Consider the following 27,615-nt stretch of genomic DNA (forward strand, 5'->3'; position numbering starts at 1 on the left):
GACTCTGTGGTCCTCAGGCATCATCCCAGTGATGAACAGGCTTCCGACTTCCCTGTGCACCCACCTGCCAGCCTCCACCCAGCAGCTCCCTGGAAGGCTGTTTCCTTCAGATATGGGCACAAGTGTCCTAAGCCTTCACCACTCAACCTGCAAGTAGGTTCCTGACCTGGACTCTCCAGGGTTTCCCTGGCAGCCTCTGCCATCAGTACCCCAGAGGGATGTTTCCTACTGCCCTGGAGGCTATGGATCAGGCCTGGCCTGTGTTCCTGGCACACCTTACATCACGACACATGTTTTCCAACAAGGTTTGAGTCCCAGCTTGAAGGAGAGGTCATCTTTTCAATTTGTTCCTTCCTTGGACACTCCCTCAGCTTTAGAATATTCTGTATATTTCTCTTATCACCTTCTCTAACACTTGAAGAATTAATAATTTTTAACATTCAACATTTCCTTGTTCAAGTAGCTATGTGGTTTCATTTTTTTGATTTACTCCTGACAGCTACATTAGGCATTTGTGTAGTTTCCAACGTGGGGCTATTATGAATAAAGTTGCCATGAGCATTTTTGTCTTTGGGTGGACATAGCCTTTCATTTTTCCTGATAAACAGCTAGAAGTGAAATTTTGGGTCTTGGGGTAAGTGTATAAGAAAGTTTAAAGGAAAGTTTAAAGTGAATAAGAAAGTGTTAAAGAAAGTTTAAAGTTTAAAGAAACTATTTTCCCAAGTGATTATACCATTTTATTTTTCTATCAAATTGGCAATTTGTATAACTTCTTTTGTGACCCATCTGTTTGTCTTTCGCCCATTTTTTTTTTACTTTGTCTTATTAAGTTGTCATCTTATTTTGAGTCATAATGGTATATTTCAAAAAGAAGAAATTTTAATATTGATGAAATCTGATTTATCTTTTGATTTTTATTTTAGGGTTACTGCTTTTTACGTTCTAAGAAATTGCTGTCTACCATAAAGTTGAGAAGATATTTTTTCCTGTATTTTCTTGTAGAAGTTTTATAATTTTAACTTTTATATTTAGGTCTATGAACCATTTTGAGTTAATTTTTGTGTATATCATGAAGGGTTCATATTTTCCACTCCAACATCCAGTTATTGCATCACCACTTGTATAGATTATTGCATCACCACTTGTATAGATTATTGCATGACTTTGGCACCTTTGTCAAAAACTATTTCTGCAGTGTTCTGTTCTGTTGATCTATCTTTATGCCACTACCATTGTTACTTTATAATCAGTCTTGCAATCCGATAATAAAATCTTCCAACTCAGTTCTTCCTTTTCTAAATTCCTTTAGCTATTCAAGGTCTTTTGCATTTCCAAATAAATTTTAGTATCAGCATGCCAAATTCTTCAGAGAAAACCTGTTGGGATTTTTACTGAAAATGCACTGATTCTAGAGGTAAATTTGGGAGGAAATGATATCTTCACAATATAGTGCCTTTCAGTCCATAGACAGAGTATGATTAACTATCCATATCTTCAGGTTTTAATTTTTGTCACACTACGTCTCTGTCCATCCTTCTGCAATCACATCTCCTTTTGACCACAGCTGGGAAGTTTTCCATTTTTAAGACCCAGATCATTAGACTGGACCCATCCACGTAATGCAGGCTAATCTCCCTGTCTCAAAGTGCTTAATTTAGTCATATCTACCAATTCCCTTCTGTCATGTAAATTAACGTAGTCACAGGTTCTGGGCATTAGGATGTGGGCATCTTTAGGGGTTTCACTATTCTGCCAGCCACACTTTACCACAAATAATGTCATGATGAATATTCCTTGTACATGTGCCTTTAATGGAGATATATACAAATGTATAGGTCATAGGATCTGCATATAATTAGACCAGGTAATGTCAGCTTGCTCTTCAAAATGGCTACACCGATTATACCTCCATGTCCTTGATGTCCCTTGGCATTATCAGTTTTCTAATTTTTACCAATTATTATTAGTATAAAGTGATAGCTCATTATTTCTTTAATTTGCATATCTCCTATTATAATGATTCTGAGGTTACTTTCATATGCTTATCAACTTTTGGAGTTTGCCTGTTTATTTCCTTTGCCCATTTCTCCATGGAAGTTGTTACCTTTTTATTGTTGATTTGCAGAACTTCTTTGTATATTCTACAGCTGTTAGTCCCTTGCCATTTTTTGGCATTGTAAATTCCCATGCTTTAATCTGTTTATCAACTTCTGTCCTTAGTGCCATTCATTAAATAGAAATGTTTACTTTTAATGTAATCAGATTACACAGTTTTTAAAATTATAGTTTGTGCTTTTGAAATACTCAAAGTTCTTGTTTTTCTTTCACAGAACTATTTATCTTACATTTTTCTCTCATTAACTTTACATTTCACCTTTCAGTTTTGGGCCTACTGAGGCATCTAGGGTTTATCTTTGTGTCTTGGTTTAGGTGGGCATGCGGTCAGGTCACTCGAGATGGCTGTTCTCCTGCTCTCTGTACACCCCTGCTCCACCGGGGCCTGTTTCACTCCCATGATTATCCGGGCCTCTTAATTATCGGGCTTAATCAGTAACTGCCTATGTGCTTGCCTCCTGCTCCAGCCACAGGTTTCCCCAGTAACTGAGAAGCCAACCTGACTTCAGTTCCCACTGTAAGTGGCAGCTCCCCTCCTCCCTGAGGAGCAAAGGTTGCTGCTGTGGCCGGCCTGCCTGCCAGCCAGCCAGCCACAGTGGGGTGCTTCAGACATGTAAGATTTCCCTATCTGATAAACTGCTGATGTCTCTGTTGCTATCTCCAGGCCCTTTCTTCCATCTTGAGGCTGAGCAACTACAAGGTTTGTAGGCCTGCGGGGTGCAGCCCAACAATAGGTGTCAGGAGACTAAGAGAACTCCTGTGAGTGCCGAGATGTCAAGAAGAAATAAGGATGGGGACTGGAAGCTTGTGGGGTGATCTTGACATTAGCTAGGGGCTCTATGGCAGCTGACTACATGAAGAAATGTCTTTCTCTTTCATTATATTGCTGGTATTTTCTTAACCTCAGAGTCTCTTTCCAGTTAAAAAGTAGCAGCCCCACGCTTGTGACTCATCTGATTGCATGGGGATGGCTGGTGAATACAAAGGCGAAGACCTGGATTATCTACAAAATACAAGTATACCCCCGACCCACCACCCCTAACCGAGCACTGATACAGATATCAACTCGGGGATAGGGACAGGCTTGTGAATCAGACATGGCCAGTTACTTAGAAGGGTTTGGTTAGGGCCTTTGGCAATGGCAAAATAAGGGGCCCCTTGGACTTCTGGTCCCAGCTAGGGAAGGGGACAGAACCACCATTGAGACAGGAATCCTGCTCTCAACCTATGGGCCAGGAGGCTAACTCAAGTCCTACAAACTATAACTGGACATCCCAGGAGTGATTGTGAATGCCACGTGAACCCAGAGGCAACTAGTCAGCACGGTCTGAGTTCAACTGTTTCCTTCCGAAGGACCGTTGCCAACCGTTGGTCAGCTCACTTCTTTGCTATCATAGGATCTGCCCTCGGGAAACTTTATAAAATGGCCCTGGGACTGGCAGCTTAGCTCTGGGTGGTTTGGATCTGCCACCGATGAGGAGAAGAATTAGACAGGGACCTAGAGATTTCACCTGTCTTCTTCCCGACCCCACCCAAGATGACTAAGATAATTAACCTGGAACCCTACTAGGGAAAGATGCCCCCCCTCCCCGTTCTATTAACTCTGTGCCACTGTTATACCACCTCTCCAGGATTGGCACCAGCTACGGGGACAGAGGTGGACTGCTGCTGCTGCTGCTGCTAAGTCGCGTCAGTCGTGTCCGACTCTGTGCGACCCCATAGACGGCAGCCCACCAGGCTCCCCCGTCCCTGGGATTCTCCAGGCAAGAACACTGGAGTGGGTTGCCATTTCCTTCTCTAAAGCATGCATGCATGCTAAGTCACTTCAGCTGTGTCCGACTCTGTGCGACCCCATGGACAGAAGCCCACCAGGCTCCTCTGTCCACGGGATTCTCCAGGCAAGAATACTGAAATGGGTTGCCATTTCCTTCTCCAAGAAGTGGGCAGGTGATATGGCATTTCAGGCCAGGACAAACACCTCAGGCAGGGATGGTATTATCTCAGAATGCAGTTTCTGTTTTTATTTTGTATAGTGGTCATGATCTCCCCTGTACTGTGCCTGTTAAACATCTCACATTTCCTCCCTCGCCTGAGTGGGGGGAATCTGTTCACGGACCGCGTGATAATGGTGGCTTCACTGCGAAATGAGTCAGACTGGTAGGTCTGCAGCGATTTTCCACAGAAGAGTGACCCAGCTAATGTGACCACGTAGGGATGACTGACGACTCTCACCTTTCTCCTGTTCTGCATGCCTAGTGCCTGGTTCTAAAATTGCCCACCTCTTGGTAGTCCCTGTTTTTAGTGTAGCAAGTATCTTACTCTTGATACCCTCTAGTTGCTGCTGTCTGTATGTCCTTCATGGTATTTGCTTGCAGAGCACCTACCTCTACATACCTGACCCCAGGGATATCATGAAAGAGAGCTGGACCGAGATTTTAAGGGTCCAGCAAGGTATATAGGTGTGGTATATGGTCAGACCACCCAAGATGGCTGTTCTCTTGCTCTCTGTACACCCACCCTACTCCACCAGTCACATGACTATCCAGTCCTCTTAATTATAGGGCTTAATCAGTAACTGCCTACGTGCTTGCCTCCTGCCCCAGCCACGGTCTCCCTGGTAACTGATCACATCATTCCCCCATAAATGGTAGCCTCCCTCTCCTCTCAAATAGCGAAGATTGCTGCCATGTCCTGCTGGTCACGTACAGTGGGGTGTCACTCCAGGATCTTTTGCTTTGGATGTGTGATATCCCCTATCCAATAAACTGATTCTGGAGCTGTCTCCAGACTCCTCTTCCCTCTGCAGGCTAGGCAGCTACAAGGCTTGCAAGTCTGTGGAGTGCAACCCAACAGCAGGGATTTCTTTCTTTTTTTGTCCAAATAGTGAAAGTGTCTCTAATATATATTTTAAATAATCCACTTTTCCTCATTGTTTTAAGGTACCCCCTCATCATATATTAATTTCCTAGATATATTACATGCTAATCCTTGAGTTTTCTCTTCTTTAAACAGAAGTTGATCTAACCATTAATAGACTTATATTATTGCACATAAGTTGTAGAGTAAGTTTACTTAACATACCAACTGAAATTTTTAGCTTGTGTTGAGTTTACAGATCAACTTGGAAAGCTAATATCTTTATATTAAACTGCCTTATCCAAGAACGGGGAATGTCTGTTCATTTATTCAGATCATCAACTCTTAAGAATTCGAAAATTCTCTCTCTAGAGGTCTTATGTATTCTTAACTATTATTTAATAATTTGAATTGTTATTGTGGATAATATATCATGTTTACTGATTATAGCTGTTACAGGAAAAAAAAAGGTGCAACTGATTTTGGTAGAGTGATCTTGTATCCAGCAACCTTGTTGCTGAATACTCCCATGAGTTCTAATAATTGTTATTCTTAATAAGGTAGTAATCAAATTATCTATAAATAATAGCTTTCTCTCTTTTTCAATCCTTCCTCTCTTTTTTTGCTTTCATGGCTTTCTACAGAATTCCTGTACAACTGTGGTGTTGGAGAAGACTCTTGAGAGTCCCTTGGACCGAGAGGAGATCCAACCAGTCCACCCTAGGGGAAGTTGGTCCTGGGTGTTCATTGGAAGGACTGATGTTAAAGCTGAAACTCCAGTATTTCGGCCACCTGATGCAAAGAGTTGACTCATTTGAAAAGACCCTGATGTTGGGAAAGATTGAAGACAGGAGGAGAAGAGGACGACAGAGGATGAGATGGTTAGATGGTCTCATGCACATAGGTGTCATAGATTTTCAAATTCTGCTGGTGATCAGTTTTTTAATCTCCCCTCTCGATTTGGGGCTTCCCTAATAGGCTGTGTCTTCCGGCTATTTCAATGGTAAGCCATTAGATCCCTGTTTGTAGGGGATAAGCTGTGGGGCAGAAGAAGCCTTCTATAATATGATTGCACCTCATTCTTTTAATGGGTCTATTTCCCTATGTCATGACTTTCACAAGTGTTTTTTGAGCTTTTCATCTCCTCTTAGGTGAGAGAGGAAATCTAGGGGGCTCCTGAGTGGGGAAAATGCCCTCCCCCAGGGTTGGGTCAGTTCAGTTCAGTCGCTCAGTTGTGTCTGACTCTTTGCAACCCCATGGACTGCAGCACACCTGGCTTCCCTGTCCATCACCAACTCTCAGAGCTTGCTCAAACTCATGTCCATGGAGTCAGTGATGCCATCCAACCATCTCATCCTCTGTCATTCCCTTCTTTCTCCTGCCTTCAATCTTTCTCAACATCAAGGTCTTTTCCAATGAGTCAGTTCAGTGTTTTCCCTGGACAGTAGGCCTTTGTCATGGAGGAGACTCTGGATGTTTTTCAGAACTTTTACCCTCTCCCTGAAAAAGATCACTAGATTTTTCTCGGATCTCTACTGTGGGTGCCTAGAAAAAAAGCCCATAAAAGTTTGCACCCTTCCCAGCCTCCAATTGTTGATCATACCTAAAGTAGTTCACACTCTGCCTTCAGAAATTTGTTAGTATTAACATTTAAGTGTTCCCATCAGGTTTTGGCTCTAGCGGGTTCTCCTGGTAATCATGCTGCTGCTGCTGCTAAGTTGCTTCAGTCGTGTCCGACTCTGTGCGACCCCATAGACGGCAGCACACCAGGCTCCGCAGTCCCTGGGATTCTCCAGGCAAGAACACTGGAGTGGGTTGCCATTCCTGGTAATCATAGACTAGCTCTAATTCTGTGTGCTCACCAGATTTCAAGGTAGCAGTTTGCCTTCCAACATCACTTGTCTGCCAGGTCCAAGAAACATCACTGATTCTTGTTCTGTTGATCTTAAAGAGAATGCATTAAATGTTTTCATTAACACAACATTTACCACAGGCTTTTTGGTGTATGTTGTTGTTCAGTCACCCAGTCATGTCTGACTCTGCGACCCCATGGACGGCAGCACAGCGGGCCTTCCTGTCCCTCACTGTCTCCCGGAGTTTGCCCAAATTCATGTCCATTACATCAGTGATGCCATCCAGCCACGTCATGCTCTGATGCCCTCTTCTCCTTCTGCCCTCAATCTTGAACTTTTCCAATGAGTCGATTGTTCGCATCAGGTGACCAAAATACTGGAGCTTCAGTTTCAGCATCAGTCCTTCCAGTGAGTATTCAGGGTTAATTTCCTTTAAGATTGACTGATTTGATCTCCTTGCTGGAGAGTTTGAGAGTCTCCAATGGACTGTCAGAGTCTTCTTCCAATACCACAGTTCGAAGGCATCAATTCTTTGGCACTTTGCCTTCTTTAGGGTCCAGCTCTCACAACCGTACATGACCACTGGGAAGACCATAGCCTTGACTATACAGACCTTTATGGGTAGACTAATGTCTCTGCTTTTCAACACATCGTCTAGGTTTGTCATCACTTTTTTGCTAAGAAGCAATCGTCTTCTGCTTTCATGGCTGCAGTCACGATCTGTAGTGATTTTAGAGCCCAAGAAGAGGAAATCTGTCACTACTTCCACCTTTTCCCCTTCTATTTGCCATGAAGTAATGGGGCCATATGCCATGATCTTAGTTTTTTAATATTTAGTTTAAGCCAGCCTTTTCACTCTCCTCCTTCACTCATTAAGAGGTTCTTTAGTTCCTCTTTGGTTTTTGCCACTAGAGTGGTCTCTTACCAAATCAAGGAAGTTGCCAATAGTTTTATTACAAATAGGACTAAACCTTACAAAATGCTTTTTCTGCATTAGGATAATTATTTTTCTCTGTTAGTCTATTGATGTGGTGGTGAATTACAGTGAATTTTTCTATTGAACACCCATATATTCTGGGACAAACACCAGTTGATCACGCGTGTGTGTGTGCTCAGTTGTGTCCAACTCTTTGCAGCCCCATGGACTGAGCCCATCAGGCTCCTCTGCCCATGGACTTTTCCAGGCAAGAATACTGGAATGGGATGCTCTTTTCTACTCCAGGGGATACTCCCAATCCAGGGATTGAACCCATGTCTCCTGCATTGGCAGGCAGATTCTTTACCACTAGCACCACCTGGGAAGCCCAGTTGATCATGATTATATCATTTTTAATACACTACTAAACTTCATAGTTTAGGATTTCTGAATCTACTTGATTCTATTTGCATTTTCTTAGTATTTACTCTAGATTTTAGAATGGATACTTAAGGAAGATTGAAGTTATTCAGTATCTTTCACCTCCAAGAACATTCCAAGGGCCAATTTATGTGCTATCATTCTCTAGTATTTTAGTTCATGACTATATTTAATTTTAAAAAGGATTATTAGTTTTCTAATCTGTATGTTAATAGTTACTGATCTTACTTCTTTGCTCATCTTTCTTTCTTACATTTCAGCCATTCCATAATTTTCTTTACAGCAGCAAACACAGTAAATGCTCTGTGCCAGGGACTGTTCGGAGCACTTTAAACATATCACCTCACTTGAATTCCCCCAACAACTCTATGAAGTGTGTACCATTTTCCTTCTGTCTGAAGAACATCTTTCAGAATGTCTCTATGGATCTCAGTTTTGTTGTCTGTCCCTCTTTTCTTAATTTTACCCTCTTTAAAATTTTTTTTTTTTCCACTGGCTAGAAGCATGGAAGTTCTTAAAACCCATGAGCGTGTATGAGATGTCTCAGAGAGCAGAAGTGGGAAAGAAAGAAAAGACAGAATGCTGGGGAAGCACCAGAGCTTAGATCCAGGTCTCATGAGCCTTCCAAGAGATGGTGCCCAGTGGAACTGCAAGGCCAAGGGCCAGAGCCGAAGCAGTGGAGTTGACTCTGAAAGGCTCTTGGTAGGCAGGTGCCAGCCTTTCTCCTGGCAAGCCTGTGCTGTGACATTGCTATACTTTATCCATCTTCCATACCCCTAGATCCAGTCCTAAGAGGACAGTGGTACTGCCCAGAGTGACTATATCCTTACTTGAGGCAGGGAGAGAAAGGGGTATTCCAGGGGTCACAGCACTGGAGGTCAACAGCTTATGCTTACTGCTTGTATCAGGTGTGGCTGAGCAAGCGAGACTGCCCCAGCCACCTGCCTGAGCAGAGCTTCTGGACCCAAGAGCTCAGAAAGCTGCAGTGGGTCAAGGGCAGTGGCCTCAGCTCCATCCTTAACTTTCCCTCTATTTGGTTCTGGGCATTCCTCATGGAATATGTGGGAATAGAAGGCTTTGAGGGCCTGTAAGCAGGGATCCTGGGAGACAGAACCAGGAAGCTGCCTGAAGCAGTCAGACTCCATGGCCCAGTGACATACTGTGACAACGGATTTCCCAGATGCCCAGGTCAGATCTTTCAGGGCTTTTTCTGAGATGTACTTCTCTCTTCTGCTTGTCAGCCAAGGCATCTTCCTCTTCCTTGTTTCAGTCCTCGAGAACTGTTTGCTCTCTCCTAGAATTAAGAACCATCTTCAGAAAGCAACACGTGAAACCATTTTCAAACTGACTTTAATAATTTTTTTTTTTTTTTGCTGCCCAAATACTGTACATGCAGAAGCCATGTGAAGGATTTTCTCCTCAAGGGAATTGGCAAGAATGTTGTAAGAAACAGCCGGTAGTCCTTCCCAGCCATCCACCTGCCACCTGGGAGCCACAACGGGTTTGGGAAGATGCTGCATATAGAAAATGTAAAAGGCTAATTGCTTCTTATCTAAACAGTGTGCTTGTCAGTCCCTATCTGCTCTCTCTCTTTGCAGGATGCATTTGGAAATTCTAAAAAAGGGGTTCTTGCCTCCTGTGAATTTACATTCTCAAGGAGTGGATGAAACAATCAGGCCAGCTTTTCCTAAGGAAGCAGCAGCCACTCTGCCTGTTGAGATGGTGTCTGCAAAAGGCATTCTGGAGAAGAGTGGTATATATATATATTTATTCAAGAAGCAAAATACTTTGAAGAGAAATAAGTTCCCTCTCTCCTCCCATCAGAGAGCCTCTTATTTTAAGATTCTCCCACCGATCCCATTCTAGAAGCAGAGATGAGGACTGACCCAGCATCGTCTGCTGGTGGGGATACTGACCTACGCAGGATGCAGCTGACGCTGTAACCTCACATCAGCCCCTTGGAAATTGTCCATTGCAGACAACCCTTAATTATCTCATCACATAAGAGGAAGAGAACAATAAACCATGAGGAGGTGGAAGGAGTAGAGTCCGCTAGGATTCCCAGAGTTCTTGTCAGAAGCAGCATCTGGGCGTGGGTGGGTGAGGACCTGCCCACAGGGCTGGAAGGAACCAGCCTGTGGGACCAGGTGCCAGGTGTATCAGTCTCACAATCCTCATCAGCTCCAGATCAGACTTTAAAAAGTCCATGGTTCCCTGGAGGGAACCATGGAATAACTAGCAAATGCTCTGGTTCTGCCGATGAGGAAGCTGAGACCCAGAAAAGGGAGGAGACTTGCATAAGGTCACAGTTTCTCTGTATATAACAGCCTTGGATTCTCTGTAGCTGGCTGTCCAGGCCATTGACCTTTGGGGCGGATGCTCTGTTGCCTTTGGGATTCCCAGGGCCCATTTCTGTTTGCCAAGCTCTCTGGAACCCAGGCCCAAGGACTTCCCTGGCATCAGTGCAAACTGCCTGGGAGGCTGAAGGCTCCTGTCCTTGCTGGCCAAGTTTCCAACCAGAACGTGGGGGAGGTTCTCCTGGAGCAGTAACACGCATGCTTTGTGGCGAGCATCCTCCCCAAGCCAGTCTGGGCCCCTGGGAGAATGCAAGTTTCCCTCACAGGCACAGCCTTACTGGGCCCACAAAGGCCTGAGCTCAGGGTTGAGGGGAGAGGAAGTTGCTTTGCTACATGGAAAGATTAAGCCCTTTGTCAGAGAACAAGGTCCCACCAGGGGGCATGCCGACACCAACACCCGAGCCGCACGTGTGTGGCTCAGCTGGCAGAGCTGCTGCCCCAGGAGGCCAAGTTGCTCTCTTTGGCATCACTGACATCACTCTGAGATGCTCAGGCACTCTTTCAAAATAACCCTTGCCCAGCCAGCCCAGGCCGATCCAGTCCCCATCAGGCCTCACTGGAGCAGGCGGGGCACGCTCGCTCTTCAGTCACGACTGTTTTTGTTTTGCCCCAATCTCTTCTGACCTGAGTGAAAAGCAGACTCGAGGGAGAAGGTAGGGGACGAGTCTATGTTCCTATCTCCTCCCTGATCATGCAGGTGAACGGTAGTCCAGTACAGGAAGCAGCATTTTAAGGAACCTCTTTCTGGGTCAGGATATTGGAGAAGAAAACTCCGGGGAGAGGCAGAGAGGGAGAGAGAAAGGAGCCCGTGGCGGGCAGCAGACCTCTCCCCCTCCCTCTCCTGGCAGCCGCCGCAGATACCCGGCCGGATGGCCAGCCTCCTGGTCCTGAAGGACACGCCCCCCCCTCCACCGACGAGCAAAGGCAGCAACTTGTCCACAGGGTTACACAGTGCAGAAAGCAACCGAAGAAGCAGAAGAGCAACCTTTTTGAAGCCCTGCTGCCTTCTGGGCTGAAGAAGATGGGGACTCAGAGGTTATCAGGAGCTCTGGAGCCCCGGCTGGGGGGTGGGGGGCGGGGGCGGGGAGCCCAGCTTCTCCTGTTAAGCAGGGCGTGGAACAAGGACCCTGGTCGCGTGCCAGGGCTCCTGGTAATGCAGTTTAAGATTGTGCTACATTTCATTTCCAAAGAAGTGCCCTTGCAGGGCTCTAGCATCTTTAAAGGGGGCGGGAGGCTTCCGCTCTCTCCAAGGCTGGCAGTAAAGAACTCAGGCATGCTGGCCCTGGTTGGTCAGGCCCCGGGGAGAACCAGTGATCCCACTAGTGGTGAGCGAGAGGGGCAACCCTCTCTCTCGGCCCCTGAAATGCTGGCAGTGCCTGGGCTTGCTGCATACTGAGAGCCTCCTTTCCTAAGAGTGCTGGGTTGGGCGAGAGACCGGGTGGGGAGTAGTTCGGGAGATGGTTTGACAAAAGGGATGCGATCCTTCAGGGAAGAACCAAGACTTGGCCCCATTCACTGGAGTCTGATTCATACCAAGAGCCCATCACAGCCATCCCTTTAGGAAAGGAGTCTGTGAAGGAAGCGGGACAGATTGAACACAGCAGAAACACGAAGACAGATGCTCTGAATCATCTGTCATGGTTCCTGCCCACAGCCCGACAGCGCTGCAGGGCTGTCTGTGCCACGTCTTCCACGAAACCTGCCTGAGCAGAGGGAGATTGAGTGACAAAAAGCCCAGCCTGTCATCAGCCCCAGGGTCCCCTGGGGTAAGGAGCGGGCACGTGGAGCTGTGACACTGCATCCAACAGTGCCTGGGAGGAATCATGTTCCTCCCCTTCCCACCGTGCCCTCCTCAAGGGATGGATGCTCCCCCTTCCAGGGAAGGCCAGCAGTCACACGTGCTCCCTCCTCCACTGGGACAGGCTTGTTGCAGAGCAGCCTCTCAGACAAGCCCCTGCATCCAGGAGGCCCAGACAGACCCGTAAGTCCAGTCGCTTACTACCACACATATATGGACCCTCACTAGACTTCACTCTCATGGGAGAAAATCCAGGTGGGGTAACTGGATTAACTTGATTTGGTACAAAGGGTTAAATATAATCCCCCAAGGTTGATTTGGGTAGGGAATGACTTCCCATTAGTGAGGTGGAACAGTGGAGTGGCCCACCTCTCGGACAGGTCAGGCCACCCCTCTGGCTAGTATGTGCCCCCTGCTAGCCAACCTTCCCCGGAGGCAAGGGGCCAGCAGCCTTTGACTCCCCAGCAGCAGCCTCAGCTGGTAGCTCCCCATCTTTTGTCTTCCTGGGTCCCTAGGGGAAGAAGGGTGACACCCTCTCTGATAGTCCTCGTTCCCTGGGGGTGACCGCATAGTCGGGGTGTCACCGCTCCATGCCACATCAGGAAAGATCTACACGGACCTATGGGTCACTAATAATCCCACCACTCCAAAGCTGTCGAGTATTTGCACACCATTCTGAGGGTGACGGCTCTGCGTCACTCACAGGACATATAAATAATCTTCTGCAAGCGGGTTTCCTTCTTCTCCCCGCCCAAGGATCCAAGACCATAGAGCCCTTGGCCATAGACACATGAGAAACACATTACCCAGTCCCAACACCAGAAGAGAATGTCTGAGAAAGAGAAAACTCAACCCAGCTGTCTCCTCTCTCTCCACAAACACAATAGTTCCTGTCCAGCTCCGGCAGGAGTCAGCCCAGGCTCTCGTTCTGTTAGTTCTTATTGCCCTCACCCACATTTTGTCCATGGGCAGTTTTCCTGGGAGGGAGGTGGTCAGGCCCTGGCTTCAGCCCAATGTGGATCCTGCCAGAAAAGGAAACCCCTTGGTGGAGAAGGGTCTGTCTGAGAGAGCCTCTGCCTCCACGTGCCCGCCTCAGCATCCATCCCCACGTACACCTGGCTTTGGTGATGAATGGAGTCCAAGCACCTCTCCATGGCTACCCCCATGTATGTGGATGAGAGTCATGCCGTGCTTGGGAGTGATGTCTGGGGAAGGGGCGGGGGGCCCCAGACCTTGACCCCGCCATGTCCATCTCCTGGGCAACCTTTCACCTTTCACACCAGACCTGAGGAGGCAGAGGGACAGATTTGGGCTCCCGAGCCAGACTTCAGGATTCCCAGCCGGCATCTCACAAGGTCCAGTCCAGGCCCTGGTGCCCACCCCGGGGGGCCCAGCTGTCCAATCAGGTCAGGGTTTGAGTGGCTTTGGAAAGCTCCAACCAGACAAGGGTGGAAAGACAGCAGAGACAGGTGCGGCATCAAGAGCAGGCCCAGCCACCCTCCGGAGGGCAGCGGCAGAGCACAGGAGGCGGGGAGGCCAAGGGGGTGAGTATTGCTTGTGCAGAGCTGGTGACTGTCATGGTCTGTAGAGTACAGAGCCAGGCTGTGCGGGAGCCCAGAGGCTGGAGCCGCAGTAAGTCTGAGCTCTCAAACACAGACCCTGGTCTGGAAATGAGCAAAAAAAAAAAAAAAAATAGAGCCCCTAATAGTCAGCTTCATGCAGCTAATCCCTGAAGGTCGGACAGGATTCTTAGAGCAAGTCAGTCCCAGCCCTCCTCCTTCCTGCCAGCAGCCCCGCCCTCCATGGCCCCTCAACAAGCCAGGCCCCTTCAGGTTGAGCCCCGAGGGGCACAGGGCCACCCTCGGGGCCTGGGAAGGACATGGGTACTGTCAGGGGCTGCCCACTCTGGTAGACAACGTGCCCTCTGAGGCCAACCTCTTGCAGGTTAAGACCATCCAGTCCGCACCTCCTGGGGTCCACTGGGAGAGCTCCTTTGGCATGTCGGGAGCAAGGAGGCTTAAAGGGATACCGGAGGTGAGCAATGCAAAATGAGGCACCCACACTTCCTGCCAAGGCACCTGGCCTGCAGCCCTGGGAACCACGCCCCCTCGGATCTCACTTTTAGGAAGGGGGAGGTGCTAGCTGGAGGGAGAAAGCTATCTCCAAGCCCTCAGCTCCCCAGCATCTTCTGCTCCCCGGGGCCCTGGCCAGGGCCCTAGGTGAGCTGCTACATGCTGTGGATGCATTCGGTAGGAAGAGCGGCTGGAGAGCTCGGTGGAAAGGAGGGTGTCAGGGTTCCCAGAGGGGCCTCAGTGTGGCCGGCTGCAATGGATGCTACATTCCTCAAAAAAGAGCAGCAGTGCTGGGACAGGCAGCGGTGGAACAAAGGACAAGACGGAAAACTAAGCAGAGACCACCAAGAACAGGCACGGGTGGGAACACGCAGGCTCTGCCCTGAGCCCGGGGCCAGGCGGGAGGAGCCAATGACCGTGTCCCCCATTCCACCCCTGGACTCTGCGGGGTGGGGTGGGGGCGGAGAGTCCTGGCCACACAATTCTCCTTTGGGTTTCTTCACAACGAGACACGGAGAGATATGGGTTTCAGCCCACATAATCACCAAGACAGGCTACACCCAGACAAATGAATAGATCTAACATGGTCACACACAGGCACACACACACACAAACACACGCACACGCGCTAGAGTCTCCAAAGACAGCTGGGACAGGCCCAGTAGCCAACAGGCATGCAGCAGGGCAAGGGAGCCAGAAAGACGTGAAGACTATGTACAGGGCGGAGGAGGCGGGAGGCAGCCACACCCCTTCTCACGTCGCACCCCGGCCTCTCCCTGAGGTCCTTAGGAGCATGAGGGGCTGGTGGCGCTCTCCAGGGAGGACTGGGACAGGCGCCTGGTGAGGGAGCCGAGCGTAGAGTCTGCCACTGAGGACGTGGGGAAGAGTTTGTACCAGCCGGTGACTGCGGCACTCAGGTCCAGCTCGTCCAGCATGATCTGGGCCATGCCCATGAAGCACTTGTGGTCCATGCGGCCGTAGTCTCCCCAGACGATTACCTGCCAGGGGGAGGAAGAGGGAGGAGCTGAGCCAGCTCTCCAACTCCAGGGCTGGGCGGTGGGCCTAGGAATCGTGTAGAGATTTTGCCAGGGCACAGATGGGACTGCGAGAGGCAGAACTCAGACTGACTCCAGGCAACAACTTATTAAGCACTTGTGGTATGCCAGGCTTATTAAGCATTTATGGTATGCATTATGGTGTACAGCCTTTATATATATTCTCTCTGTTGTTACAACCATCTAGGTAGAGGTGCTATATGGATTATTATTTCCACAAAAAGGAAATGTAGCTCAGAGCGAACAACTAACCCAAAGATACACGGCAGTTGGTGGCACAGCTGGGATTAGAACCTGGCCCTGACTTCCAGAGCCTCCTAGCATCCAGGATGACAGGCTTCCAGAGCTGGAAGCAGGCTGAGAGTCCAGGACCTGGGCCACAGCTATTGCTCTGCTGCTGGATCACAATAGGAGGATAAACATTACCACCTGGTGGAAGAAGGCGGTGGTCAAACTCTGCTTCTAGGGGACTTTCCTGTCCCCTAGGAAAGTCCCCCAGTGGTTAAGAATCTGCTTTCTAATCATGGAAGTGCATATTAGATCCCTGACTGGGGAGTTAAGATACCACATGTCTCTTGGCCAAAAAAAACAAAACATAAGACAGAAGCAATATTGTAAAAAATTCAATAAAGATTTTAAAAATGGTCCACATCAAAATAAAAAAATCTTAAAAAAATAAAACCTGCTTCTACCTACCAGCTGTGCAACCTGGGGGTAATCAAGTTATCCCCCCAAACCTTGGTTTCCTTATGAATCAACAGGAGGCAATAACACCTCACTAGGTTGTAACAAAAAATGGGTAAAGGGTATAAAGTGCTGGCACAGGATAAACCATAAATAAATTTTAAATGACAGTCTGTAGTCTTTGAGAGTTGCCCCACCCCCTGGCCTCGTGACGCTCACCTGCAGCACCTTGCCCTGGGGTCCCTCGTCAAAGAGCAGAGCCTGCTGGTACAGGGGGTCACAGGTCTTCTTGGCCACCTTTGTCTTCTTCTTGGCCAAGCAGGCCCCATTCTCGAGTAGGTAAACCTTGATATAGGTGGCTGAGGGATGGAAGAGAGCATGATGGGGAGGGGTCCCAGGGAAACTGCTGTGGCCTGCCCCATCCCCTGATTTCCACGTGATCCTGGAGGGGAGCAGGGTGAGCAGGAGGAGCTGACCAGTGGACAGCAGGTGGACAAAATGGACTCAAATACCAACTCCTCTGTCCTCCCCTCCCATTCCTGCCCCCGACTGGCCTTCCAGGCAATCGTGACTCCATTATTGAGAATACTGATTAGGCCAATGGGGAGCCAGGACTTGCTAGACCCAGAGCTCAGCTGTTAATCCCTCCCTGGCAGGACCCCATTTCCAAGATCCCTCATCCCAGCTGCTCTGCCTCACCTGGGAGGGATTTGGAGCCGGGTTTGGGGGTCAGGCCCCGAGCCTCAATCACTTCCACCTCCAGCTGGCCACTCCGGTCCATGATGGCAATGTGTACATCCCCTGCAAGGGGGAAGGAGGACAGTCGAGGCAGAGTCAGACCAAGGGGCAGGCTGGCTCACAGCATGCAGTCTGCAGAGGATGCTCCAGTGCTGAAAGGGCACAAGACAGACGAAAACTGCATGCGCTGGAGCTGCTCTCCAGAGGCCAATTTAAAGCAGTTGAGAAATGTTTTGATAGGGCCCTTGGGGTGGAGTGGGGGCGTGACCCTCCAGAGCCCTGCTTAGGGAATCACAAAGGTAAGCTGGGTTGGGAGAAGGGAGGGGGCTCTGTTTCACTGAGCAGAATAGCAAGTTTGGGGACAGATTTCTGTATCAGGAAGACAGGGGAGGCTGTGTGCTCAATAGATGTCTTCACCTTCTACACAGCGGCCATCAGCTACTCCCCTAAATAAACATCAAATAGATACTTAAAGAATGTCGGTTTGGAGAGGTGACGAGACACAAGACTGCCCAGGCCATGAGGCACGCCCCGGAAATGAAGGCCTGTTCCCACCCTTGATAAAAGATGGGAGAAGGCAGGAGATGTCCCAGGAGTACAGAGTTGTTGTTCAGTCCCTCAGTCATGTCCAACTCTTTGCAACCCTATGGACTGCAGCACGCCAGGCTTCCCTGAGCTTCCCCATCTCCTGGAGCTTGCTCAAACTCGTGTTGATTGAGTCAGTGATACCATCCAACCATCTCATCCTCTGTCATCCCCCTCTCCTGCCTTCAATCTTTCCCAACATCAGGGTCTTTGCTATGAGTTGGCTCTTGGTATCAGGTGGCCAAAGTACCGGAGCTTCAGCTTCAGCATCAGTCCTTCCAACGAATATTGAGGATTGATTTCCTTTAGGATTGACTGATTTGATCTCCTTGCAATCCAAGGGACTCTCAAGAGTTTCCCCCAATATCACAGTTCAAAAGCATCAGTTCTTCAGTGTTCAGCCTTCTTTATGGTCCAACTCTCACATCCATACATGACTACTGGAAAAACCATGACTTTGACTAGACGGAACTTTGTTTGCAAAGTAATGTCTCTGCTTTTTAATACACAGTCTAGGTTTGTCATAGCTTTTCTTCCAAGGAGCAAGAGTCTTTTAATTTTATGGCTGCAGTCACCATCTGCAGTGATTTTGGAGTCCAAGAAAATAAAGCCTGTCACTGTTTCCATTGTTTCCCTGGGTCACGAACATCTTTTTTATATAGTTCTGTATATTCTTGCCACCTCTTCTTAATATCTTCTGCTTCTGTTAGGTCCATACCATTTCTGTCCTTTTTTGTGCCCATCTTTGCTAGTCACTTGGGACGTCCTTCAAAGGAGTATAGAGGGAATTCTCTGGCAGTCCAGAGGTTAAGACTCTGCTTCCACTGCAGAGGCACGGGTTTGATTCCTGATCAGGGGATTAAAATCCTGTATGCCGCGTGGCCAAAAAAAGGGGGTTCAGAATCATAAGCATGATGCAGCAAAATTAAAATGGGCGAGACTTTGGGTTCAGCCACTCATTTTAGAGTCTCTGAACTATTATGCCACTGTGTATTTGCACACTTTGGAAGATGGGGACTTATGACTTTCAGGAGACATCCTGCAATTCATCCCTCTCCCTCTAGCTATTCCTGACCTCCCCATGGGAATGGGGAGGGGGAGGTTTCAGGAATTAATTAATCTTAACTCTCATTGTGACATCCCCAACAAGGAAAGCCAATGCAAACCTGTCCTTCCCAATTTAGGACACCAGGGGGCGCCACACACGAGTGTTCCAGGCTGCGATGGTGCATTAGCCTTGTGCAAGTGGCTGGTTTTTCTCACCACCTCCCAGCCCTTGGCTGGGCCTAGAGCTAGAAAAAGCAGACTCTCCAGGCCCTTAAAAGCCTGAAAGCAAGGACTGGGAATTAGCCAAATCCTACCCAAGAGCCAGATGGGAGCTGCCACTTACCCTCTGAGGGTCCCTATGGACCCCTCTTCCAGTAGACAAAGGCTCCTGTGTGAGCCGTTTCCAGGAAGACAGGGCAGTGCAGTGGGAGGAGTCCTGGCCTGGAATGGAATGTCAGCTCCACTGCATGGTCACAGCAGGGCACTGTCTGTACTCAACTTTCTCATTTGCTGTGAGGTCGAAGGTTAGACACTGTCTATGTGAGGGCTGAGTGCAGACGTCTGGGTCAGACACTGCTCAGGTCAGACTGATGGGGAGGGAGGGGGTGGAGGCGAGTGGGCATCTCTAGGGAAGCTAGCTTGGGAGCTGCTGCTTGAAGCCAACACAGCCAGAATCTGAGGGAGAGAGAGGGGGAAGGAGCCAGAACTTCAGCTAAGAGGACCAAGAATAGACCGTAGGGAGTACTTGCTAGCTACAGAGAGGAGGGATGAGAAAATTACTAAAAGGCTTCTAGGTGCCAGGCACTGTTAGAAGTAACAAGTCAAATAAGACACAGTTCCTAAGGCGTAAATGAAATATTTCATGCAAGTCATCAAACAGGGACTCAAAAAATTGTCTTCAGATTGCAGAACTAAGGCAGCCATTATTATTCCCATCTTACAGATGAGCAAACCGAGGCTCACAGAAGGGATGTGACTTGCCCAAGGTCCCACAAAGAATCAGTGACAGAGCAGATTCCGTGGATGTCGATGCCATGATAATCTTTGTTCACCGTCTTATGCCTGGCACTAGCATTGCCGGGCACATAGTAGGCGGTGAGATAGTGGGTGAGAGTGGTGATGTGAGGGAGGGAATGCGCCAGAAAAGCTGCTGCAGTGTGGCCAGCAGAGAAAGGCTGGAACCCCTCTCCTCTCTGCTGTGGGAGGGACTGAGACTCGCTATGCTGACGCCTCCTCACTGGCATAAGAGCCGGAGTGAGGGCTCCTTTCTGCTGCTTATATTGCATCATGGGGGGCCCCCGCTGAGCTCACCTATTCTGCTGCATGGCTGCCACTGCCCTACTCACCCTACCCTTAAGAAGACTCACCCAGGACTTCCCGAATGGTCCAATGGTTAAGAATCTGCCTGCCAATGCAGGGGACATGGGTTCAATCTCTCAAGCAGGAAGACTTCACTTGCCTCGGGGCAACTAAGCCCACATGCCACAACAATGGAAGCCTGAGAGCCTTGGAGCCCGTGCTCCATAACAAGGGAAGCCACTGCAATAAGTCCGAGCATCGCAACTAGAGAGCTACCCCCACTGGCTGCAACCAGAGAAAGCCCAAGTGTAGCAATGAAGACCCAGCGTAGCCAAGATTAAAATAGAGAATAAATAAAAGAAGACTCACCCATTGGCGGGGTTGCCAGCGTCTGTCGCCCCACAATCTGGGCTGGTCCCAGCCCATCCAGGAAATCGCTGAACTGGCTTTCGGCCCCAAGCCGGGTGGTGGGGAAGATGAACCTGGAGAAGGGGCAGAGGGGTATGTGAGGGCGTCTGGGTGGTGGGAGGCAGTAGCGCTGCCCCTGGGGCACTGGTTACTCCCTCTGTGCCCCAATCTGCCCTGGACATACTGAAAGTATACCACTGTGACTGGGGACACACAGAACTGTTCATCTCTGCACATTAAAGAAAAAGACTTTGATGTCACTTGAGCAAAGAGACTAACCATCATGATATTAAATCTTCAAGCGCTAGGATTTCTAAGGTGACCCTGAAAAGGCAGGACTTGCTAGATACTTTGTGTCCTCACCAGGGGTGTAATGCAAAGAACCAAAGACAAAGGTCAGATATTTCAATGCCTGGAGCAAGTTCCAAAAACAGAGGTTGAGTTGACTATGAGTTTGAAATCCAAGTCAGGAATGTCAGGTGGCGCCCTAAACAGCAACTGAGACCGAAATAACACAATTACAGGGCTGAGATTAATGACAAGTGATGGGGGTGGTGGTGGTCCATGGCTGTGTGTGGAAATAGGAATGAGAAAAACTGACAGTGATTGAAAGTTGGCCAGATTCCAACAGTGTACGCCATGCTCCAAATAGGTATCATTTCATCCGGACAACCACTGTGGGTGGCAGGAGCTATAATCCAGTGCTACAGTGGAAAAGACTCTGATGCTAGGAGGGATTGGGGGCAGGAGGAGAAGGGGACGACAGAGGATGAGATGGCTGGATGGCATCACCAACTCGATGCACATGAGTTTGAGTGAACTCCGGGAGTTGGTGATGGACAGGGAGGCCTGGCGTGCTGTGATTCATGGGGTCGCAAAGAGTCGGACATGACTGAGCGACTGAACTGAACTGAACTGAACAGATGAGAAAACGGAGGCTCCAAGAGGTAAGAGACTTGTCTTGCCTACAAAACAGAGCTGACACTCAACTCACACAGGGCGATGGTGAGGATTAGGGCAGAGGGAGCAGGAGAAGTTCCAGACAGACAGGAAATGATCTGCGGCAGTTATTGCCACTGCTGGTGTGACCATCATAGGAAATGTGCTACTTTTGCATGTCCTCAAGCCTGGATGTTCTGGGTGTGGCCAGCAGAGAAAGGACAGGTGAGGGAGGGCTGGCCCAGAACTGCCCGGGGGCTATAATGGATCACAAGATATTCCTAGATCTCCTAGGACAGCCTAGGCTCCTGCCTCGAGAGAGAAAAGGCTGTCCCAGGAGCAATCCCCTGTTGGACCCTTTGGACTGAGTCTCCTTTGGCCGGAGACAGGCAGGAAGAGGAGACAGGCTGCACAGACTTATCAGCAGGGCCTGTGTCTCTTCCTCGCCAGGCTCAACCTCCACTCCCTAGGAAGGGGCTTTGAGGCCCATCCATTTTTATTGGCCAGAGTTAGCAGAAGTCTAACATCACATTTTTTGGATAGTGGGATCTGAAAAACTTAAATGAATAGCAGACAGTCTCAATTCATGTACTTGCCTCAAAACTCCACAGATCTGTAAAACACAGGCTGGTTATAAAAGTCATCACCTCAGTAGAACCGAAAGTTACCTTGCAGGTTTGCTAAATTATTTCAACTTCTTAGGTCTCTGGCATATCAATGGCCCAAAGGGAGTTTACTGAACATGCCTTATGAATAGATGTATACGATGAAATATTTCTCATCAGAACAAGAAGACTAGAGCACCTTTTAACTCAGTATTCCCAAGGCTAGGCACCCATCTCACACAGTATCAAAAGTGAGCATGATGGACCTCCCTGGTGGCACAGTGGCTAGGAACTGACCTGCCAATGCAGGGGACGCAGGTTTGATCCCTGGTCCCGGAAGATTCCATGTGCAGCCGAAAATAAATAATAAAGTGAATAAATATAGTGCCAAAAAAAAGCAGGCATGATCCCGATGTTCATAAGCAGCACTATTCACGATAGCCAAGATGTGGAAACGATCAAAATGTCCATCAACAAATGAATGGATAAAGAAGGTGGGTGTGCTGCTGCTGCTGCTGAGTCACTTCAGTCGTGTCCGACTCTGTGTGACCCCACAGACGGAAGCCCACCAGGCTCCCCCGTCCCTGGGATTCTCCAGGCAAGAACACTGGAGTGGGTTGCCATTTCCTTCTCCAATGTGTGAAAGTGAAAAGTGAAAGTGAAGTCGCTCAGTCGTGTCCGACCCATAGCGACCCCACGGACTGCAGCCTACCAGGCTCCTCCGTCCATGGGATTTTCTAGGCAAGAGTACTGGAGTGGCTTGACATTGCCTTCTCCGAAAAAATAGTACAGATGAACTTATTTACAAAACAGAAACAGACATAGAAAACAAACATAATGGTTACCAGAGGGGAGGGATGGAGGGATAAACTGTGCATATGGGATTAACAGATATACCCCACTATATTAAAATATAAACAGGGCACTACATTCAATATCTTGTAATAAAACTAAGATCATGGCATCTGGTCCCATCACTTCATGGGAAATAGATGGGGAAACAGTGGAAATAGTGTCAGATTTTATTTTGGGGGGCTCCAAAATCACTGCAGATGCTGATTGCAGCCAGGAAATTAAAAGACGCTTACTCCTTGGAAGGAAAGTTATGACCAACCTAGATAGCATATTAAAAAGCAGAGACATTACTTTTCCAACCAAGGTCCATCTAGTCAAGGCTATGGTTTTTCCAGTGGTCATGTATGGATGTGAGATTTGGATTGTGAAGAGAGCTGATCGCCGAAGAACTGATGCTTTTGAACTGTGGTGCTGGAGAAGACTCTTGAGAGTCCCTTGGACTGCAAGGAGATCCAACCAGTCCATTCTAAAGGAGATCAGTCCTGGGTATTCATTGGAAGGACTGATGCTAAAGCTGAAACTCCAATACTTTGGTCACCTCATGCGACGAGTTGACTCACTGGAAAAGACTCTGATGCTGGGAGGGATTGGGGGCAGGAGGAGAAGGGGACAACAGAGAATGAGATGGCTGGATGGCGTCACCGACTCGATGGACATGAGTCTGAGTGAACTCCGGAAGTTGGTGATGGACAGGGAGGCCTGGCGTGCTGTGATTCATGGGGTTGCAAAGAGTCGGGCACGACTGAGCGACTGAACTGAACTATCATGGAAAAGAATCATAAAAATAATATAGACATATACATCACCAAATCACTTTCCATATACCTGAAACATAATATTGTAAATCAATTATACTTCAGTTTTTTAAAAAAGAGAAAGGATAACAACAAAAGGAAATATAACTCAAGAGGTCACAGAATCTCAGGAGCTTAGTACCGACAGTGCTGAGATTGTGAACAAAGATTTTAGGGTCAAATGTCCTTAGTTCAAAACCTGACTCCACTACCACTTTATAGCTGTGACTTGGGAAGGCGCCATACCCTCTTCCTGTGCCTCAGTTTCTCCACTTGTAAAATGGAGATACTGCTGCTGCTGCTAAGTCGCTTCAGTCGTGTCCGACTCTGTGCGACCCCATGGACGGCAGCCGACCAGGCTCTGCTGTCCCTGGGATTCTCCAGGCAAGAACACTGGAGTGGGTTGCCATTTACTGGTAGCACCAATATCCCTGAGGGTTACTGTATTGACTGAGACACTGTTTTTGACTGGTAGATCGCAGAATAAGAGGCCCTGATCTGAAGAGCCAGCAGTGCCCTGCATATGGTAAGATAAATCCAAGCAGCTACTCGCATTCACAGAAGCAGGCATAGTAGTGAGACGTGATCATAGAATCTCAAATAAAAGGGCCATAGAATTCTGAAATTATTGAGCCTTAATGAAGCTGATTCAGAAAATCTTAATCATATATCCATCATTTCATAGATTTGAAGAGATCAAGGGAGTATCTAACCCAGAGACTTTCAAATTTTTGACTGCAACCCATATGCATATGTAAGAAATATATTTAACGTCATAGACCTACATGCATCTATATACACAAAAAGAAGTTCACAAGGTAACTCTTCCTTCCTCCAATAGTATATACCTGAATTTTCTATTTCCTTTTCTAATGCTGGTTTTGACCCACTAAACTGATTTGACTTCCTGCCTGTGAGTCAACACCCAGTTTGAAAAACACCAATCTAGTCCAAATTCCTTCTCTAAGCTCCAAGTAAGTCTACCTGTGAGAATGCCTTTCATCTGAGCTGTACCAGCTGTTTTGCATTTAAAAGATTTTAGGAGCCCATTTTCCTTTCCAGCACTACCCCCTGGAGTGGAAAAGCACGTAAGTCCTGGGAGGTGGGAGGCATGAAACATACCAAAGGGATGGGCTGCTCTTAGGTCACTGGAGTATTCTGATGGGGGACAGCTGCCAGGAGCAATAGGGAGACCGGGCCCAGGCAGCCGGTGTCCAGGGGACGGGGACAGAGGGGGCAGGGGTACAGAGGAACTCAGATATCTGGCCTGCAAACCCAACCATATTTTCCGACCCTGCGCCGTGACCAGAGGACCCAGGTGGAGGGCGGGGACACGGTGGGGGCGGTCCGAACGCACGTGCCATCGGAGCTATTGCTGTTGGTGCTCCCGTCTGTGGACTCCCGGCTGCCCTGGCGAGGGACCCGACTCCGCATCTCCACGGCAACGCCCGTCTCCGTGCTCCGCCGGATGTTGCTGCGCAGTTTCTTGGTGGCCCCTTCTGTGACCCCCCGAAGCACAGACAGGGAAGAAGGTCAGATTGCTGTTGAGGTTTCGCTGAGATCACTGCTGAAGTCAACCTCTTGGGAGGTGGCAGAATAGGCAGGGCTCTGACTGGAGGCAGGGGCAATGCTGGGATGACCTCTAGAGCCAGCCCACAGCCTGACCCCCGATCCTGCTCAGCGCAGTGACGCAAAGCAGATGAGAAGGATGGCTGAAGGCAGAGTGGAGATGTTGGGGCTCTGGGTGGAGAGTCAGCAGAGTTGAGCCCTTGTCCCTCAGACTCATCCTCACCAGGATCCCCTGACCCACACCTTCCCACTCAATCTCAGCCCTTACCCCAAAGGGTTAAGTTTCTTCTTCTGGAAAGTTTGCCTTCTCCAGAATTTTCAGATTTTTCATTTTCCAAGTACTCTCATGAGCCCTATCATTCATGGAGGTCACAAACCACCTCTGTGAAACTTTCACAGGTCCTATAAAAAAAAATCTATGCAAACTCTGGTCACTCGCAAACTAACAGGCTCTGAATGTGGAGGGGGGTGTGTGTGGAGAGGCCACTAGAGACAGAAGTCAGAGAGAGATTGCTAGGTTGACCTGAACTGATTTTGGCTTTGAGGAAGAAGTCTACAGAAGAACCTCAGAAGCTGTGTGTTGAGAGCTTACCCCCAGTGTCTCCGAACCTCCTGTCTGGCGGGGAGGGGGCTTGACATCTCTAACCCCCCCTCTTTTGTCTTGCAAGGAACATGGGACACTTTGCTTCTCTGAGCAGCATACCATCCTGCCTGGTTTCCATGGCAACCTCCTCAGCATTGTAGTGTGGTCCCTCTAGACACTCTCTCCTCCTGGGGGCAGGGCTGGGGCAGTGTGGGGTCAGAAGACAGTTTGTGGGTTTGCAGGGACTTCCCCTCCTGGAGCTTGTATGCCTGAGGAGCTTATGGGGAAGGAAGTGGTGGCACTCAGAGAGGGAAGCTTTTGCTGTCATTGGTTAGAGGCCCAGGCAACTTAAGAGTGGAGTTGCTTACAGTGATGGGGAGAGGCCAGGGTGAGGCAGGCAGCACAGAAGCACTGGGAAGGTGGAGCCGGTCACCCTGGCGATTCCCACTCACATCCAGCAGTGGGTTGGGAGAGGATGTTCAAGACCCCAGCCTGGGAAAAACAGGGACTTTATCCTCCTGCTTTGCCCTACTTATTTTTCAGGAAGTCCCACTGGGAGAGGAAAGGCTGAGAGGGGCAGCGTCACTAGTGAGTGTGATGGGGGACTGGCAGTGGGGTGCTGGTAAGGAGGCATGTCTTCTCTGAAACCTTGCCAGCTTCTGGGATACTGGAATAGCTACTATCCAGGGATCAATAAGACCATCAAAGTGTCCGTGTCTCTTACACCACACACATTCACACAGAGTCTTATTAGCTCATGCATTTCTTTTACTCACACACACACACACACACACACACTGCCAACAATCACATATATTGATACAGTGATCTCACATACAGGGTCATGTGTTAGGTTCACACATCAGTCACATATACTCACAAATGGCCCTACCAAGTCTTTGTCATATATACACATGACATAGTTTGCACACGCATGTGACCTTCACACCAGAGCACTAGGAGTTGAGCCCATCTGCTCAATCATATATATGGATGCAAATCCACAAATGGTGTGTGTCCCACCACACACGGGACTGGGCAATAATTGTAGCTGGGGAAGACTTGCCCTGTCCCTTCCTCCTAACTGCCACAGCCCCTCTAATCCAGTTAGAAGACAGAAGGGTCTGTGGGGGCCACACTTTATCCTCCTTCACCTCAAATCCCCCCAACATATATCCTGAGGTGAAGTCAGAGCCTTACTACTCATGACCCCAAACCCCCCACTTCTAGAGCTTGGGAAAGCTTTGACCCATTTGAAGGAAGTTTACTTTCTTTGAGCTGCCCGACCTACTGTGAGCCCCTGCTTAGGGGAGTTACAGAATCTTGAAATGCCCCTGTCATTTCACAGATGGGGACCCTAAAGTCCAGGCACTCATAGAACTGGAGTGAGCCTAGGCCCACTGACTCCCAGTCCACTGATGTGCTACTTTTCACGCCCCTCCACCAACTCCATATTGGTTTGAGCCGTGATTCAGCAGAGATTAAGTTCTGCGTCTCTGGGTGGGAAGGAAGGTCTTGCAACCTCAGTGAAAATTCCCCTACTGCTTTCACACCAGTCCAGTATCTGAACCCTGTTGATCTAGGAAGTAACTTTATGTAGCCTGTCTCCCTAGAGAATTGGACCAAGTTGTTTGCAACAATTCTGTGGTCCTTGGGGACCAACAGACTCCAGAAGCCATCCCATCTATCCCACCACAGACAAGGAAGAAGAAGTCAGCCTCCAGCAGCACTACAGGGGATCTCCTGGAATGATCCTGAGCCCTTACCCCACCCTGGTCCAGAGTCCAGAGCCCAGAGCGAGGCAGCAGCTGTCCTTGGTACTGAAAAGAGAAGCTCCGTTTGATCAAAGGCAAGAACAGCCAAAGATGGCCCTGTGTGGACCCAGCCGAAGGTCAGGCCAGAACCCACCTGGGTCCTGGGAACCCAAAACTCTGACCCCACTTGCCTCTCTGCTCCCACAACCTGAAGAATGTTAGATCTAGAAGGAAGCTGGGAGACAGACTTTTAACCTCCATTTTACAGAAGAAACAGAGGCTCAGGGGGAAA

At 48.7% G+C, this 27,615-nt stretch overlaps 1 protein-coding gene across 2 annotated transcripts in view; it reads right to left on the reverse strand.

Moving 5' to 3' along the window:
* Nucleotides 1–9,267: 9,267 nt before the first annotated feature.
* RIMS3 (regulating synaptic membrane exocytosis 3) overlaps nucleotides 9,268–27,615 on the reverse strand; it is a 44,346-nt gene continuing 25,998 nt past the window's right edge. For both annotated transcript variants that reach the window (XM_055403070.2, XM_055403069.2), the window contains exons 5-9: nucleotides 24,775–24,916; nucleotides 20,186–20,298; nucleotides 16,847–16,948; nucleotides 16,367–16,506; nucleotides 9,268–15,406 (exon numbers count right to left, since the gene is read on the reverse strand). In XM_055403070.2, the coding sequence (XP_055259045.1) occupies nucleotides 15,194–15,406; nucleotides 16,367–16,506; nucleotides 16,847–16,948; nucleotides 20,186–20,298; nucleotides 24,775–24,916 (710 nt within the window). In that variant the 3' untranslated portion in view covers nucleotides 9,268–15,193. The remainder of the gene's footprint in view (nucleotides 15,407–16,366; nucleotides 16,507–16,846; nucleotides 16,949–20,185; nucleotides 20,299–24,774; nucleotides 24,917–27,615) is intronic.

Source organism: Moschus berezovskii, chromosome 4 (assembly GCF_049115385.1).
Source record: "Moschus berezovskii isolate FMDL1 chromosome 4, NW_MosBer_1.0, whole genome shotgun sequence".
Lineage (NCBI taxonomy): Eukaryota > Metazoa > Chordata > Mammalia > Artiodactyla > Moschidae > Moschus > Moschus berezovskii.